General features: G+C 36.7%; 1 protein-coding gene across 24 annotated transcripts in view; it reads right to left on the bottom strand.

Annotated features, from left to right (window-relative positions):
- The window catches only part of ELAVL2 (ELAV like RNA binding protein 2), a 203631-nt gene that overhangs the window by 45808 nt on the left and 140046 nt on the right, over nt 1–17777 (bottom strand). For 17 of the 24 annotated variants that reach the window (XM_056806658.1, XM_056806651.1, XM_056806656.1 and 14 more), the window contains 3 exons: nt 11699–11852; nt 7254–7479; nt 588–626 (listed from right to left, as the gene is read on the bottom strand). In XM_056806658.1, the coding sequence (XP_056662636.1) occupies nt 588–626; nt 7254–7479; nt 11699–11852 (419 nt within the window). The remainder of the gene's footprint in view (nt 1–587; nt 627–7253; nt 7480–11698; nt 11853–17777) is intronic. The other 7 variants (XR_008913742.1, XR_008913743.1, XR_008913744.1 and 4 more) reach the window with 1 other exon arrangement.

Below are 17777 nucleotides of genomic sequence, written 5' to 3'. Positions count from 1 at the left end.
CAAGAAAGGAAGCTGGTTACAGTCATCTCCCCTGATCTCCCCTTGACTCCCCAACCCCCAAAGCTCTTGGCCATCTCTCCCCCAACCCCAACACACACATCACACACAAATACTGAAGAACAAAAGAGAATCTGTAGCTTGCAATATCATGCTGTACAGTTGAGTTCTTTTGAATCATAAATTGCTAAGTGAAGAGTTACCAGACTCAGTGTCGAACCCTACTATCCAAAGCAGCCATGAACAGTTTAGAGCTGATGGATGAATTAAGCAGTTTTAAAAACCCACAGACAAACATGCTACAACGCCGCAATGCAATACATAACAAACAATGGTGTTGGGTTGTTGTTTTTTGAAGACCCGGTGGCATCCAGTGATATGAAAACTTCCCTTGAATCAGATATGCTTCAAAAGAAGCATTTCGTTCAGTTGAACATGCAAAATAAAACCCAACACAAACCTTATGGACAAATAAAGAAATAAAGAAATAAAGCAACAACCTCTTTCTCCAAAATTAAATGCAAATTAATTCATTAGAGTGGGGTGGGGACATTTATGAATATTATGAACCTAATGCAATTCTTCATTACCTCTTTACTCCATAAGCCATATTGAGCAGATTGTCCAACCTGCAAAACACACATTTAGCAAACTGTTCAGTCTTCGATTTTTTTCCCCACGTGCTTAAGAAAGCTTGGCTTGTTACTGCCATCGTCTTTGAATGCATTTTTAAAGCATGTGTATGCAAAGCCTCAGAGCTGCAGCAAACACAGTGGTGACACGCATTACAGTACCTTTTATGTGACTGTGAGAACAGGTGCACATTCCCACACATCAGTGCCCATTAGCACTTCCAGCAGACATTGTTTCCTACAGAAACAACAGTTTCCGATTACCACAGGTCAGTGCAACTCTGTATGTGACACTGTGCTAGCAAGGGAAGTATCACGAGTCACCACTGTAATCTGATCAAAATCCTCGGGGGGGGGGGGGCTTTACTCATCTTTCCTAATATTTAATTACTATTTTATTATTAGCGATACCCTCAGAAGAACAGACATTTTTTTTTTCTGTTCAACCTCAAATTTAGGAATTTGCAAGGAGGAACGGGTCAAGGGATGTTGCATTTTAACTACTCTAATGCCTGGTGTGAAGACTTTTAAAAGATGACTTAGCTCATTCAGGTTCAATAGACTCAGGATATGGGTACAGGACAGAAAATTTCTACATGCATTCGATGACTTTCACTTTAAATTCTTAAACATGGGCTTTTTTTTTTAAACCCTCACCTTCTGTCTTGGAGTCAATCCTGTGTATTGGCTCCAAGGCATAAGAGCGATAAGGGTTAGGTAATGGGAGTGAAGTGACTTGCCCAGGGTCCCACAGCTGAAGTGTCTGAGGTCAGATGTGAACCCAGGACCTCCCATCTCTAGGGTCTGGCTCTCAGTCCACTCAGCCACCCAGCTACCCCCAAACTTGGGCTTTTTTTTTAACTTAATACCATGCAAAGAAAATCTAAGGCCAGGAAGGGATCATCTAGTAGAAACTCCCATTATTTTACAGAGAAGCACACTAAGTCCAACTAGCTGCCCGATTTGCCCATTAGTGGCAGAGCTAGCAGGAGAATCCTTACTTCCCAAACTTCCTAATGTTCATTTTATCACATCATATTTCTTTGGAATAAAGAAAACAAAAAGCTTAAAGCTTGCTTAAGATTTTAGAAGTTATATGGTAGAAAATATGGACTTTGATGATAGAATTCGAAATTTTCCTAAAAGACATCAAAGAAAGGGGACTAAAATGTCATGACATTTTTTCCTTTCAATTAAATTCAAAAGCATTCCATTTAAAATCTTCTCCTTAGCTATTTAAACATGGCTTGCCATGATGCTTTTTTACATAATTGTTTCTTATTATTTTTTACTTTGAGGAAACGTTCAGTATTTCTCTTAACTTTAAAGGACCAAAAAGATAAAGGTAACACCTCAAATCTTGACACTACCACCATACTTGTCTTCCCAAATAAGACAATCAAAATGATTTTCTCTAATTGATTAGCCCTCAATTCGTTAGATTTACTTCTGTTTTAAGAGTGAAGAAAGACAGGTTAATTTTTCAAGCATTTGTAGGTGATGAGGGAAGCATTCAATCTAATTCCCTGGCCTGCAAGGGAAGGCCTTTTTTCCCAAGTCTAGACACAGGGACTAGATAATATACACTGCCTTTGGGGGGAGGGGGGAGGGGAATCAGGAACTATGTTTTGTTTTCCTTTCCTCTCTATGGCTATGGAGGGCTTTCCCCTGTGTTCTATAGCATCAAGACATAGAATTTGACAAAACAAAAGCAAATAATCAAACTTATTACCATAAGGAAAGAATGAATGGCTCAAAGCTACTAAATTGTCAAAATGCATTTAATCCAACTGACATAACTAGCTAACTTAAAAGGAAATGGGTTTTTTTTAATTGCTTATTTTCTTAGTAGACAATTTAAACATGACCAAAATTGGTGAGCTTTTAAAACTAATAAAAGAAACTGCCTATTTTTATAGGAAGCTGTTTGATGACATGTATCCCTAACTCTTGAATTAAAAAAAGTTAAGTAACCGATACTGAAACATTTAATCTGGTGCTTTTTTTTACCTGGGCCTCCAGTCTCATCCTCATCCAGATTACATCCTCATGATACTGGGGTGACTCTAAATGCTTATGTAGAGCATACCTAGGCAGCTGCCAGTTCTATGTCTGCCTTTTGAATACCAGCTTAACACCACGAAGGCTAATGAACGACGTTAGCTACTGGACTAATTTTTTTTTTGAGGCAGACCAACGTCTATATATTGGGGAAGCACCTATAATAATGACATTTCAAAAGTTCCCCAAATGTCCCCTCTCATTTATGAAAGTTATAAAATTTCTAGACTCCCCTCAAAGACGTCTTAAAAAGCTTATTCTTCAAATGTGTGCTCCAGCTTTCAATTCACTCGAAATAGAATCTCACCATTCATGTGCCTCAAAGGCATCTCTGCTAGAGATGCCATTGTACCAGCCTTCTCCCGGAAGTGGCAGGTTTAACAACAACCGGAAATACTGTGACACCCGCCTCCGATTAGCACTGCCCATATCAAGGCCATGCAGAGAAGTCTGCCGACCTCAGACCCCGGCTTCGGGTTCCAAATAACTATTCCAACAGCTTAAAGTTCTGATGACCAGAGAACAATTGACCTCATGACTCTAATGCCATTGACCCCACCCTTCACTGCTTTCTATTGTTAACCCCTAAAACACCAATGGGGTCCTTATTTCAGGTGTCTCTCCATTCAAAGGGGCACATTGGCCCCAAGATGCCTAAAATATGCAACTGGGACTGATTGTCCATGGTAAGAGGCCAACATATCAAAATTGGGAGACAGTGCTAGAAAAGGAGGCAGGGAAGATACTGCCCTCAGACCTAGAGGTCCCTGTCTACTAGCTAACTAACTGTGTCTAAATATACAGGAATAAAACAAAGGCTAAAAAAGGATTCCTGTGTACAACTGATATCATTACACAGAAGTCTGGGATATAGGGAAAAGGAAGTAAATAAAACAAAAAGAGGCAAGTGAACTAGGCACAGTCCCCAAGACTGGAGGCCCCAGAGCATCTCAATGTACCTAATGGTAAAAAACCAAGAAATCTGTTCTACTTTACCATAATTCTCCAGGTTTAAAAATGGAAGTTAACAGGGGAGGAAAAAAGATGCTTCAGATATAGATCAACTTCAAAATTATTTTCTATATTAAAGGACACCAGGATTATATCATCTCCATTTCTAAATGAAATCTATAGTTGAATGTCAATGATGTATTTTCTAAGAAAAACAGCTGGAAGCTTATTGTGGAAATATCAAGACTACTCAAAAGCCATGATAATTTATTCCCTTTAAAAGGGGGATGTGATAATATCACCAGCACACCAATCAGCTGCAGTCTTATTAGCAAATTCTGTTAAAACAAAGCAGCTTTTCAGAAGCTTCTAAAAATGCATATATAGGAATAGTTTTGTGCATACTCTCAAATAAAACGACATCAAACTGAAGAAAATTAAGGCTGCCTTATGAGAAGATAATATGGAAAATCTGACTGAAAAGTTAATTCAACCACCATTTACTATTTATCCAGAAAATCATCAAGGGGCTTGAATTAGATTCTCAATCCAATCAAACAGACTTACCTTATTTTCTAAATTGTGGGCAATAAAATACTCATGTCAGGCCAGTCGAGTAAATTATTACTATTAAAATAATTTCTTTCCTAGCTTTTCTTCACATGGCATGAAAGATTAAATTGTAAACTCTCACAGAGATTAAAAAACATAACCTTGAAGCAGACAATTTTATTTAAAAAACAGAATAGTTTGTGTGGCTCATGACCACTCTAGAGCCATTCTTAAAATTAATGAATAAAAATTTAAAACAGTCAAAAAAACAGTAAAAGTTACATTATTACTAGAAAAAGGTACTTTTTAAAAAAAAAAAAATCTACTTCTAAGTCACATTGCCTAAAAGAACTTTTTGTTAAAACACACAAAACACACAAATTTAATGAAAATGGAGCCTCAATAGTAGGACAAAATATTTACTTATATGGTATAATAAAAAGTGCAACACACAGAGAATAAAAGTAAGCACACAATTTACCAAGTGATAAACAATGAAATCAAGATTAAATTATCCAAGAAAAAGGAAAATTTAAAGGTAACAAATTAAATATTTAAAAGTTCTCCATGGTATCTAGTGGTCAAGTCCCCGAAAGCTTGTGTTTAAATTAAGATATCACTAAATTCACATCTTGTCTTATCTAAGATAAGAATATGAAGAGATCATGGTGCAAGAAAATAATATCTAGGGCTAAAAAAGGAACAATGACAAGCCAGTAACATTTCTTCCAAATGAGGTGGAAACCTAAGATGCCCAACCCAATTGATTCCTTTGTCACAGGATCCTATGTTTGTTTTGCACACCAGTATGAAATAAGAAAAACAAGTCAATCACAATTCTAACTTCTGAATTAAAAATCATAGTAGAAATGGGGAGAACAGAAGATTCATCTTCTTTGTCACCATCTTTGCCTTGTAAGCCCTAGCTGGAATCACCCTCAGCAAAAGAACTAATTTGCTTTCCTCTCCTTTTAACTTCTACTAGCCAGGTCCTGCTCTGACAGAAAATGTGCATCTACTTGTTTAGGACTGACTGAACTGTGACTCTCAGGCTCTCATTTTGCTGAAGGAATATCTGCCTTAAAAAAAAATTATGGTTTAAATGAGAAATCCAAAAATTGTTCAAAATAATTACCTTTATCTTCTAGCCAAAGTTAAAATTCATATTTGTTCATTTAAAAAAGTATGGTTATCTTTAAAATGAGAATAATAATAGCACCTGCCTTCCTGGTTTGTTGAGAGGATAAAATTAGCCATTTGTGAAGTACTTTATAAACCTTAAAATCTATAAGAATACTAAGAGTTATTAAAGTGTGGATAAAAACACAAATTCTCTCCCATTCCAGAAAGGAAAAAAAGTCCCCAGTTCTGTTATAACTCAAGTTACTTTATCAACCCAGAGTTCTGAATAGGAATAATTGAATTGTGAAAAAAAGTTAAAATTCTGTTGTAAAATAAACCCCTAAAACATGTGACAAGATTGTTCCTTTTTAATCTTTTTTTTTTAAGCCTTACCTTCCATCTTAGAACCAGTACCAAAGTATATTGGCTCCAAGACAGAAGAGTGGTAAAAGGTAGGCAATGGTGGTCAAGTGACTTTTCTAGGGTCACATAGCTAGAAAGTGTCTGAGACCATATTTGAACTCAGGACCCATATCTCTAGGCCTAGCTCTATATCTACTGAGCCATCTAGCTCTTCCCCTACCCCTGATTTCACAAAAAGTATTCTTTAGTTTAATACTATTGAAAGGAATTCACTGTTTCGAGTATGACTTGTAGCTATGATGCCATCTATAACAGAAATAAAAAATGCTCCTATTTTTCTCCTAAAAGTAAAGGCTAAGATAAAGGAGAAAGAAAATACTGAGTCATCATGTCAAAAAACACATTTGGGGACCATTCTACCACTTAAAGAGTAAAGGGCTATTTGGGAAAGACTTCCCTGTTACGAATAAAAATCGAATGCTTTTATAAGCATAAGAAATGATTCTATTCCATCTCATAATCCACAAAGCATTTATTTTCATTAAGCTCTAAAAGCCAAATTCAAGCCAACCTCCCAGGAGAGCTTGGAATGGACAATCAACAAAGCACTATTATTTTCCCCATTCATTTTTATCTATCCTATGTATTTAAATTTAGCACAATATAATATTTCTGTATATTAGGCAGCTGTTTGTGATTATATTTTTATAACCAGCTCATCCAACCTAAAAAAGAAAAGAAAAATCAATATGCACTTGTGATCAATAAAGCTAGAGTGAGCGTGGGTGGCACTATAGTTAGCAAATTCCATATGGCCAAGTGTATTCAATTTGCTCAGACAAATTGAAACAGCCCTACTCATGAAAATCAGGAGGATGTATCCATTCTTTCAGGAAATAAGAGCACAAGATGTCTATGTGCAGACATGGAAACACATGCACACTTAATCTTGATTAATGGTCAATTTCACATGGGGAAGTGACTGAAAAACTTGCGAATTTTTATTAATTTATTTGGATAAGCGATACCATGAAAATCATTTTAATAGGAGCTTTTAAAAATGACTTAAAGGGAAGAAATATTCAAAGTCCTATCTTTAGGGATAGAGGATAAAGTAATATTTGGATAGGTGGACTAAATGAAGGAAGTCAACCTCAAAACAGTGCGAGGCAAGAAGCAGCGAGGTGGCTCAGCGGATAGGGCCAGGCCTGAAGAGGAGTTCCCAGACACTTCCTGGCTGTGTGACCCTGGCCCAGACTTCACCTAATTGCCTGGCTCTGAACACCCTCCTGCCTCAGAACTCAGACTTAATATGGATTCTAAGAGGGAAGAGAAGGTTTAAAAAACAAACAACAACAGCAAAAACAAGAGGCACCGATGAATTAAAAGAACAACAGAGGATACTGGTGAAGCCTGCCTAGGAGGCCCGATCCCCAAGTCTGTTTCCTTTCTCCTCCATGACACCACCTCTCTAGCCCACAAAAGCGACAGAAGCAGGGAAGCAGAGAGGTGCTGCCCATCTAAAGGCCTGGCCAAGAGGTTTGAAGCTGGGCCCCAAAAGGAAATCATACTTACCTAAAACGTTGAGCCTGCTGAGCTAGTGGTCCTGGATACCTTCTGTTCGGAGATTGGTACAGCTGAGAGAGGATGGCCTGATTGGTTTTTTGGCTTGGATTGTTAGCAAACTTTACAGTGATTGGCTCTGTGGCACCTGGAGGTTTCTGGCCATTGAGACCTTTGATAGCTTCTTCTGCCTCGATCCGCTTGTCAAATCGGATAAAGCCGACACCCCTTGAAACTCCTGTTTTGGGTAGGAAGGCAAAAATATATTAATTTCCCCTTCCTCAAGAATATCTATTTTGACCATTAAATCATTTTACTTCCATATTTTCATAGTCAAAGAAAATGTAATCTACATATTATTAAGAACTACCATTTCAGACTAGGTCCACTGTTATTTTAAAGTTAAATTTTCTAAGGATAAATATAAAAAAGCTATCTACCCTAATTAGCATTTTACCTTACTCACACATTACCTTTATATGAGAAACATCCAGTAATTAGGAAAACTAGGAAGCTAAAGAATCAATTGAATACTATTTTATTATTTACTACCTTTAAATGTGTGAATTCAACAATTTTGGAAGGGTTGGAAGTAGCTCTTTAAATAGCAACAGGAAGTAAAATTAAGGCTATGCAATTTTTTTCTGTTTCAGTTTTTTTTTTAAATGAAGTTATGTTTAAATTAGATATACCATGGTGGCAAAAAATTACTTCCAGGTTAATTTTATACCACAATGTCATTTAAAGAAAACAATTACTTGTACACTTGACCTTAGTCAAAAGGCTGAGAAGAGATAAAAACAATTACAATTACTTGTTTAGATGATTCCCAAACCTATATATAACTTTAAAAAATGCCTTTGTACATGTCTCGTGCTGTGCTAAAACACCGATGCATGATGGAGTTAATCTCAACTGCTTTAGATTAGGTGTTAAACTCAAATAAAATGGGGGCAAATATAAACCATATATAAAGATTACTATGGGTGTAGAGTGACTTAGAAAACCACATCACAACATCTAGCCTTTACTATATTTTTATTTATTTGGGTAAATATTTCCCAATTACATTTAATTTGGTTCAGCTATCCACAGAAGTGTTGTGAACCACATGAAGTCCCCTTCTCCTTCAGATTATACAGCAGGACCAAAAAGAGAACAAGAATCAACGATAAAATGGAAAGGAAGACAGAAATCACCTGAGTATGAGGGCTATAAAAATATTAATAGTTAATGTCAAATTTTGTAGTGGAAATGAAAATGAGCTACACTTTTGGGATATGCTCCCAAATCAAAGTCTTGCTATCTTCCTGAACAATGCAATTGTCATTTTTGGTTAAATGAAACTGTGTGCAAATTACTTTAAGATATGAGACAGGCCAAAATATTCTGGACATAATTATTACTTCCCTAACTGTGAAAATGAAATGAAACATTTTACATTAAGAACAGAATGCCACAAGCTCAAATTCCCTTCTCAGCTTTTTAGCTAAGATTAAGTGATGGAGCAGTTCAACAGCTAATGCATCCTCTCTCTGGGGATATTACTTTGCTTCCTCACAGAAGGAAAAGGAACTCTTTTAACAGATGTCATCAACTTAACTGTCTCTAAGCTACGAACTTTCAATTTTTAAGTGCCTGTCTATTTCTACCACAACCATCCATTTTAATCGGAACTTCTCTTTTTCCAAAGTAAGCACAACACAAAACACTTATCTTCCCCAAACAGGGATTTCTTATATACGTGAAGTTCTGCGAGTACTCAGAGTATCTTACAACCTAATATCATGAACACTTTAGAGAAGTAATTACTAAAAAAAGGTTCTCAAAGTATCATAAGGAATGGATGATGCTCAAGAGATGCAATAAGCACATTAAGCCTCATATCATCTGCTAGAAGTAAGATGCATGGCAGAAGGAAAACGATCAGGAGTTGACATGCTTAAAATTCCAACAGCTAGATGTGTGGATTTCAACAGCATCCCCCACTCTCACCTGAGCAATGTGCCTCAAAGTATGGAAAATGCTTCCTAGACTTCTGCATCGAGACATTACAGAATTACTCGACTAAGCAATCACTGTCAGTATCACCAACTCTGCAAACATGTATGTGTTGTATTAAACGCTGATGGCTGAGAGATACCTTGTAGAAGTGAGCGTGTTTCTGTTCTCATACTAATGGTTTACTTTTAAAACTGCTAATAGGGAATAGAGGTTCAAGTTTGACTTCAGACACTTCCTAGCTGGGTGACCCTGAGCAAGTGACTTACCCCCATTTACCTAGGCCTTCCTTGCCCTTCTTTCTCAAAGTTGTTACTAAGACAGAAAGAAGGGGCTCAAAAAATAGCAAAACCCCTAGAGGAAAAGTCTGTTAAGAAGACCTGAGTTCAAGTCCTACTTTCGACACAAACTAGCTGTGTGACCACGGGCAGATCACTTAAGCTCTCAGGACCCTTCCAAGTCTACACTAGAAACCATAAATCGTGATGCAAATCTGCATTTAGTAGTAGAAGCTTCCACACTGGGAGTGTATGAAGTCAGTGAAAAACAACTCTCTTCAGAGCTAAGAATTAAAGGTAGGGCTGTGGAATTGCTCCATCAATTACCTGTCTTACCAACTACTTGAGTTAAGGTCTTTATAAAAGGAAATTATTTTTTCATATTTCAAATGGGGTGAAGGCAGGATTAATTCAGACACTGTAACTGCTTTGAGAGACAGAGAACAAAAAATGAAAGTGGTAAGAAAAAAGCAGCAAGTGTGTTCCTTTTGAATGAAGTAACATTCCTATTATCTATTGATCAATAAGCAAATCAAACTCCTAAGCACCGTATCATTCAGGTGACACTGAGTTTTCAAATATGCCAACAGAACACTATGAACTTTAGCAGGCTCTACACCAAGCTGGACAAGCTTCTTGTCATCCAGAGCTGCATCACTGGGGGCCTCATTTTTTGGGGGGGGAGCCACAACTTGTCCAAAAGCATACTAACATATTGGAAGGGTTAGGGTCTATGCCAAAGGAGAGGAGAGCTATCATTTGAAATGCTAAATAAAGCAAACCGCTAGGTGCAGAATAAGCTAGCCTACAGTGTAAATGTATGAAAGTACTCTTCCTCAGACTTTGGTCAGTGGACAGAATTCATCTAATTTTTTCTATGTAAATACCAGGAGTCAGTAAGATTTAAATGAAGAAATTCCATGTTAGGATTACAGTCTACTCTTTTTCCTTCAATGTGGACAGATAATCAGAATAACTAAATGAAATGTACAAAATTATGATGCATTAACTTTTGCCCTAAAGGAGTATGAAAAGATTTCAATGATTAGAATGACTATTTACCTTTTTAGCAACATATTGTATTTCTCAGATACTAATAGGAATAAGGAAGATTCTGAGAAGTATAAAGAACTAGAAGAGAAAACTAGACCTTGGTTTCACATGCATAACTGTCCATTTTTCCTCCCAAATAAAGTGAAACCCTGTATCGCTCAGGCTTTCCCCCTAAGCCATCCACTATGGTGACCATTTTCTTGCATAGAGCAAAGGGAAGCAATTTTAATAAGGATATGTCTGGTATGAAGAGAACAAAAGTAGTCATTTGGGCAGCTGCTAAAATGCATATCAGGCAGAATGTTGTTTATATGCAGAAAAAGCACATGTGTCAATATTCTATTCAAAACCTGTTCATCTAGAATATTCTTTTGTAGGGTCTTTGAATGGAAAACTAGAAAGAACTTCAGGTCACCTAGTCCAATCCCCCCATTTTACAGATAAGGGAACAGAGAAGGGAAGTGAATTTAAGATGATTGAAATAATTTTCATAGCTCAAAAAATAATCCAAGATTAACAAAAACTTCTCCTTTAAATCCTACCTCCCTACTGAAAAATATATCCACAGTAACTCTGCCAACACCCATTTTGTAAAAGTTACATTAAAGCGGAATATATCTACTAATAACTAATAAGCTCTGTAGCCTGAAATAGAAGGTTAGGCTATGCAATAAGCACCATGAAAACAACTCCAGCAACAACCACCAGTTTGCATCCAGTGGAATCCTGCACCCTTGGAGGACCAGCTGTGTATTTCTGCATTAAATTTTGCTTTTTTTTTATGGAAATAAGATTGTTTATTAGTATTTTATAAGGAGCTATTTTCACGCCACAGCTTGGAAAGGAAGATTATAGCAGCTGTAAATTTATTACAAGCCATGAAACAGGCTTCAAACCTGCACCTTCAGGGTGGAAAGGACTCAAGCTAGCTCACTACACACCACAATCTATTTTTGTCCATGCATATTTATGAACAATTCCAGCAGAAAATTGCATTTTCTGGCCCACATATACCTTTGATATGTTCTGGAGGCAAGATTGCTGTATTGGAAGGCGGGATATTTCATAATCTGCCAGCCCAAGAGAGTGAAAGATACTGAACAGAGCAGCTACTTGCCTACTTACCAGTGACTTGGTCAACTAGAATACGGGAAGTAATAATTCGTCCATACTGGGAAAAGAGCTGCTCCAATTCCTTCTGGGTCATTGTTTTTGGAAGTCCACTGACATACAAATTTGCATCTCTGATCGAAGCTGAACTCGGGCGAGCATAGGAAACCTTGAAAAGGCAAGGAAAACCAAAGTAGAAAGGTATACACTCACCACCCTCTTCGTAAAAGGGGGAAGATAACTCAAAGGACTTTCCATCTGTGAGTCCCTAAACTCATGTTTAATCCAGTTTTAATCTGAATTCTGATTGATGATAAAAAATATGGATGGAGGACTGGGGGATGAAGATGGAGAAAAAAGAAAAGCAGAGAAAAATCTACTTACCCACAGGGTTAATTAAGAACAGTATTAGACTTCAGAAATTCAGTCTCCAATGTTATCACTTAACATCCCCTACCTTTCCTTAAGAGAGCATTGCAGGTGCATAATCTGTGAGTTTATTAACTTTCCTCTAGAATCGATACCATTTCTTGGGGTGGTAAGTTCCACAGGTCTGCTACCCACATAATTTCTTTAATTTATAGTGAAATAACTCTTTCAAGTCTCTCCAGGTACCCTATAAGTCAAGAATTCTTACATTTGATTCTTATGTACCTTAAAAATGCCTTTTCAGAACAAGAACAACAACAACAAAAAATCCCGTCCTCCTCCTCCACCTTCCATCTTTACATCAAACGAAATAATTTTGTTTACTATTACTACCTTCACTTGCCCTCCTCTGGGAATTCTGAGCTTTGCTTAGGTTGCAGAGGCATCAGCCTCTCCATGAGCTTTAAGAGAACCAGCTTTAGCTTTGTTTCATCTGTGTTTGCCAATGTATTTGGCCGAGTATTTTTCCCTTTTGGTTCAGAAAAAGCATTACACCAGAAGTTTTTAACCTGGGATCCATGGATCCTGTATTAGGAGACACATGAACATGAAGAGGAAAAACAAATCTCTATTCTCACTAATTGGTTTCCTTGCAACCCTAAGGTCATATTTTGGTCATTTAAAAATATTTTTCTAAGAAAGAGGTTCATAGGCTTCACCAAATTACCAAAGCACTCCATGACCCAGAAAGGGTTAAAGCCTTTTGTTAAGATCAATATTTTCAAAAAGTCTACTAAAAGACATTATTTTCCTAGTGGTAAATGATAGATTATGCTCTATTACTTATATATATATATATATATATATATATATATATATATATATATATATATATATATATATATATATATATATATGTGTGTGTGTGTGTGTGTGTGTGTGTGTGTGTGTGTATATGTATATATATGTGTGTATGTATATATGTATATATGTATGTGTGTGTGTATATGTATATATATGTGTGTATGTATATATGTATATATACATATAAGTATATAGACAATATATATGTATATTGTCTAAGTATTATAAGTATATAGACAATATATATGTATATTGTCTAAGTATTATAAGTATATAGACAATATATATGTATATATTGTCTATATACTTATATGCTCTATTACTTATCTTATACACGCATACTAAAACTCTTTCTACTATGGTAAACACACCCACACTTGAGTATCATGAGTTTATGATTCTCCTGCAGTCCCTACTGGCTTGACTCTCAGCTCGTTTAAATAGTAAAACATGATCAGTAAATTCTGTACAGACATTCTATAATCTAGCATATCATATGTGTGTGTGTGTGTGTGTGTGTGTACTTTTGTTTTAATCAATCCTGGGAAGGATCACTGGGGTACCACAAAATAAACACACTTCTTCATCCAGAACACAGTGCCAATTTATTATTACTTTTTGTTTCCTGTCTTTAAGCCAGTTCTCTATCCTTAAGATAATACTCCTTCCAACTCATTAATTTTTAAAATATTTTTAATGTAAAACGTTGCTAAAGGCCTTTTTAAAATTCTAAATTATGTCCACACACTTGTCTACATGCTTATTTAACCTTCCAAAGAATTCTAAGAGATTAGTCAAGCATGATTTCCCCTTACAGAAATAATTTTGCCTTTCCCTTCAATAGTTTTAAGTATTTTTTTTTGCTATTTCTTAGAAATTCTATCAGCTTCCTATAAAATTGACACTCAGACTAATTACTAGTCTATATTTCCCAGATCCATGTATAGAGCCCTTCACAGGCCCAAGAAACGCCCAGGGAATACTAATATTTACTGAAACGATAGTCTTATGTGATAGATTACATATTTTGATTAATAGCTATACAACCAAATCACTAAACTCCTTAGGCATCATGAGGACTGTTTCTGAATTTTCTGTATTCAAATGTTTGAAGAACAAGGATGCATAAGCTTAAAATTATCAACTTCCATAACCCTCCCCTCTTATATTTGTTCCATATCAAATGACACCTATAGTGTCTCTATCTAATATTCTAAATTACAATTATCCACATTATCTCCTTGTTGCCCCATAAAGGAAAAGTGATAGTGGTTACAGGGAGCAGAAATAATTTCAAAATAGTATTCAAGGTTAATAAACATTCAGTCCTGAAGATTTAATAGAGAAGTTAGATGTAGCTTGCTGGATTCTCTGAACAAAGAATAACCTGGGAAACTGCCAAAGTGGACCACACATCCCACCCTTTGCATATGGTGATAGGTAGCCATGAGATGCTCTCTGTTACCACTGGAGAGTACTGTTGTGTTTTTTCCCCTTCCAGGTGTTATTACTTTTGAAAGCTTGGGAAAGCTCTTTCTCCTGAATAGTCCATTCCCTAAAACATTAGTGCAAATATAAAGCTCCCTGAAGGCAGGTATCATTTTCATTTTAAATCTCTGGATATTAAACACTAGAACATGGCAGGCACATAAGGCTTGCTATATTAGGTCATATCGTGTCACTTGCATGAAATCCAAGTTTCCCCATGATTCACAGAGAGTTTGAGTCTTTAAAATAGACTAAGTTTTCAGAGGTGGCATATGAGTTGGGCATTAAAGGATGGGGAGGACTCTGGGATAGCAAAAGTAGTAAGATAGGAGTGATAAGAAACGAACAGAAAATGAAAATTGTAGGTTCTAGCTTGATTTTAGAAAACATGAGTATAATTTGTGACATGCCTAGATAGCAGGTCCTTTCATCGTTCAGTTATAGAATCAAGAGTTTATTTTATCCAACAGGCAAAGAGAAATTGCTTAAGAATTCTGAGTAGATTATTGACTATGTAATATACAATATCATCTATTCCATTATATACGTGATACATGCATAGTGATGCAAAAGAAATAACAGGCTTCTGGTTCAGTTGACAAGATAGAGAGGTAGACATTTTCCTCGTATCCTCAAATTATACCTCTTGGAGAGGATGCTCAACCTGATCCACAGGCTTTTAGAAGAACTCTGCATTCCACCTGACCCATGACATAGAAACACAGGAGGCAAAACCTTGTTCTAGCTGGGGCTGCAGAATTGAGGCACTGTGACAGAACAGGATTCAGGTTATGAATAGAAGGAACTGGGGCAGGGTGTCAGAGTGTCTGTGTATTTACCAGTTCTAAAGCAAAGGGTCCAGCATCCATCTGGAGCCAATGTTGTTCCCCCACGAATCCCCTTGGGGGCCAAGACTGAGGCCAGTGAAAAGTGAATTGTCCAATTTGGGAGAATAGCTTTGAGACTTGGGCCCTGGGGAAACAGCTCAGGAGGGAAAAAATGAGATAAATACCTTAAACACAAGCAAATAAACCTACAGGGAAAGGAATGATAGCAACAGGAAGAAGATTTAGTCAGTTGTGGAGAAGACCTACCAGAAAAATAGTATGTAACAGGCTAAAAGCAGGAAGGATCTGATACTGACTCACATTATGCCACATTCTGCTACACTAGACTATAAGCTACTGGAGGGGCAGGGACTGTGTGCAATTTTTCTACATGTCTTGCCACAAAGCCATGCAAAGTGCTTGTAAGAAGTAACTTATACAGTATTTCTAAAAAGCACTTTATGCATACTATTTTATTTTTTCAATAACTGTGCAAGGTAGATATTACAATTAAAAAAATTTTATGCAGATAATGAAATTAGTTCATAACTTGCCGTGTCAGGTAAGTAGCAAATCTGGGATTGGAACCCAGATCTCCTGATTACAAATGCAGTGTTCTTTCTAATACACCACAGTTGGGTCAACAAATGTTTGATAAATGATGGCTAAAAATTTCATCATTTAAGAGCTGGCCTTTTTTCCTCCTTTCTTTCTTGGTTAAAAAATGAAGGCTTCTACTACTATTTCAACAGGTGGAATATTTAATGCCTAAAGATCAAGGTTATGAAATGTCAAAACTACCAAGCAAAGGATCTAATTTGAGAAGCAGCCAGAAAGTCTGCAATTTAAATATTTAAAGATGATACAGGTAGTACAACACTGAACACCCTGCTACTCCTGAGATACCAATTTAAAAATCAAGTTTCCTGGAATTTTCCACTGCCCTAAGAAGCTGCACAGTAAACAAAGACAAGTGATACTGGAATTACTTGGAGAGGGAGGAGGAAGAGTTTCATGCAAATGAGCACTCTTACCTATAGCTTTTCAAATTGCTCTTCACAAATTTCAATGATCAAATAAGATTAGAATGGATGAGAAGAATAGGGATAAAAATAGATTTACCCATTATAATTATGTGTCTACAACTGAAGAGTTGAAGGCTGGCTAACTGCAAATGAGATCTTATAGCTTCTGTAGTCACAAAGATGGTATTTCCTCATTGCCACCTAAGAATAAGTAGCACCTTGTGCTAATATGGATGCTTCTCCTAGCCTAAAGAGCAACAGGAAATATGACTAGATCCATGTGGTTGGCCAGTGTCCTCCCCCTCTTAAAATTCTGAAGAAGCAGGGACAGCTAGGTGACACAGAAGATGGAATGCCAGGTCTGCAGTTGGGAGGAACTGGGTTGAAATCTGTCTTCAGACATTTCCCAGGTGTGTGAGCCTGGAGAAATCACTTAACCCCATTGTTATTAACACAAAAAGGTATGAATGTAGGGAAAAAAATAATACTTGGAATATTGGAGAGGGGAAAGAATCTGAATTATAAAATGGCAGAAAATGATTGTAAAAAAGTTTTGACATTATTTTTTTTTTAGAAAAGAGATGTTTTAAAAAATTTTTGCAAAGTCTCTTTTAAAAGCCAGTTAAAGATCATATCTATGGTTAACATCTCTACAAGTAATAAAAGAATAATTTGACACAGGTGATATGAAAACTATTTTTATAACATATTGGATTTCCACTTAAAATATTGGGGGATGCTCTCACCTCAAAGGGCTAAGATAAGATTTAAACTTGCATAAAGAGGAGGGCCATTTCTGTACTTTGGGGTACTTCAAAATAAGAAGAGATGTAATAAGACACAAAAAAGTCAGAGCACTTGGGTTCAGATCTCAACTTAATGCCATGTGTGAACTTGGGCAAGGGAGGAAAAAAAAGAATAAGTATTTATTAGGCACCTCTGCATCAGGTCCTGTGCTAAGTACTTTTAAGAATATTAATAACGATAACAGCTAAAATGTATGTAATGTTTACAATTATTATCGCATTTGATCCTCCCAAGGAAGGAAGGAAGGAAGGAAAGAAGGAAGGAAGGAAGGTGCTATTATCATTCCATTTTATGCATAAAGAAACTAAGGCAAAGAGAAATTGACTTGCCCAAAGATTACACAGCGAGTAAATGTCAAAGGACGGATATGAGCTCTGATCTTCTGGTCTCCAAGCCTCATTGGATTCTCATAACTCTGGGAGGTAGATGTTATATTAGCATCTCTATCTTGCTGATGGATAGGGGCAGAAGGTCTGAGATGCCTTGCCCACAGCCATACACCTCAGAAGTGAATAGATTTGAACTCAGGGCAACTTGACTCCAGACCCAGAGTGCTGCCTGTAGCTACAAACATCCCCCCACATCATCCAGGCACTGCTTCACAATCTTACACCTGGTGTCAGTTAGAAAGAGAAGGCAGAAAGGCAGGGATGACGAATAAAGCCGAAGCCCCTCAATTACAAATGGGAATAATAAAAGCACTCGCCTCTAAGA

This window comes from Monodelphis domestica, chromosome 7 (assembly GCF_027887165.1).
Source record: "Monodelphis domestica isolate mMonDom1 chromosome 7, mMonDom1.pri, whole genome shotgun sequence".
Taxonomy (NCBI): Eukaryota; Metazoa; Chordata; class Mammalia; order Didelphimorphia; family Didelphidae; genus Monodelphis; species Monodelphis domestica.
Note: the sequence above shows the minus strand (reverse complement) of the source record. Positions and strands in the feature narration are given on the sequence as shown.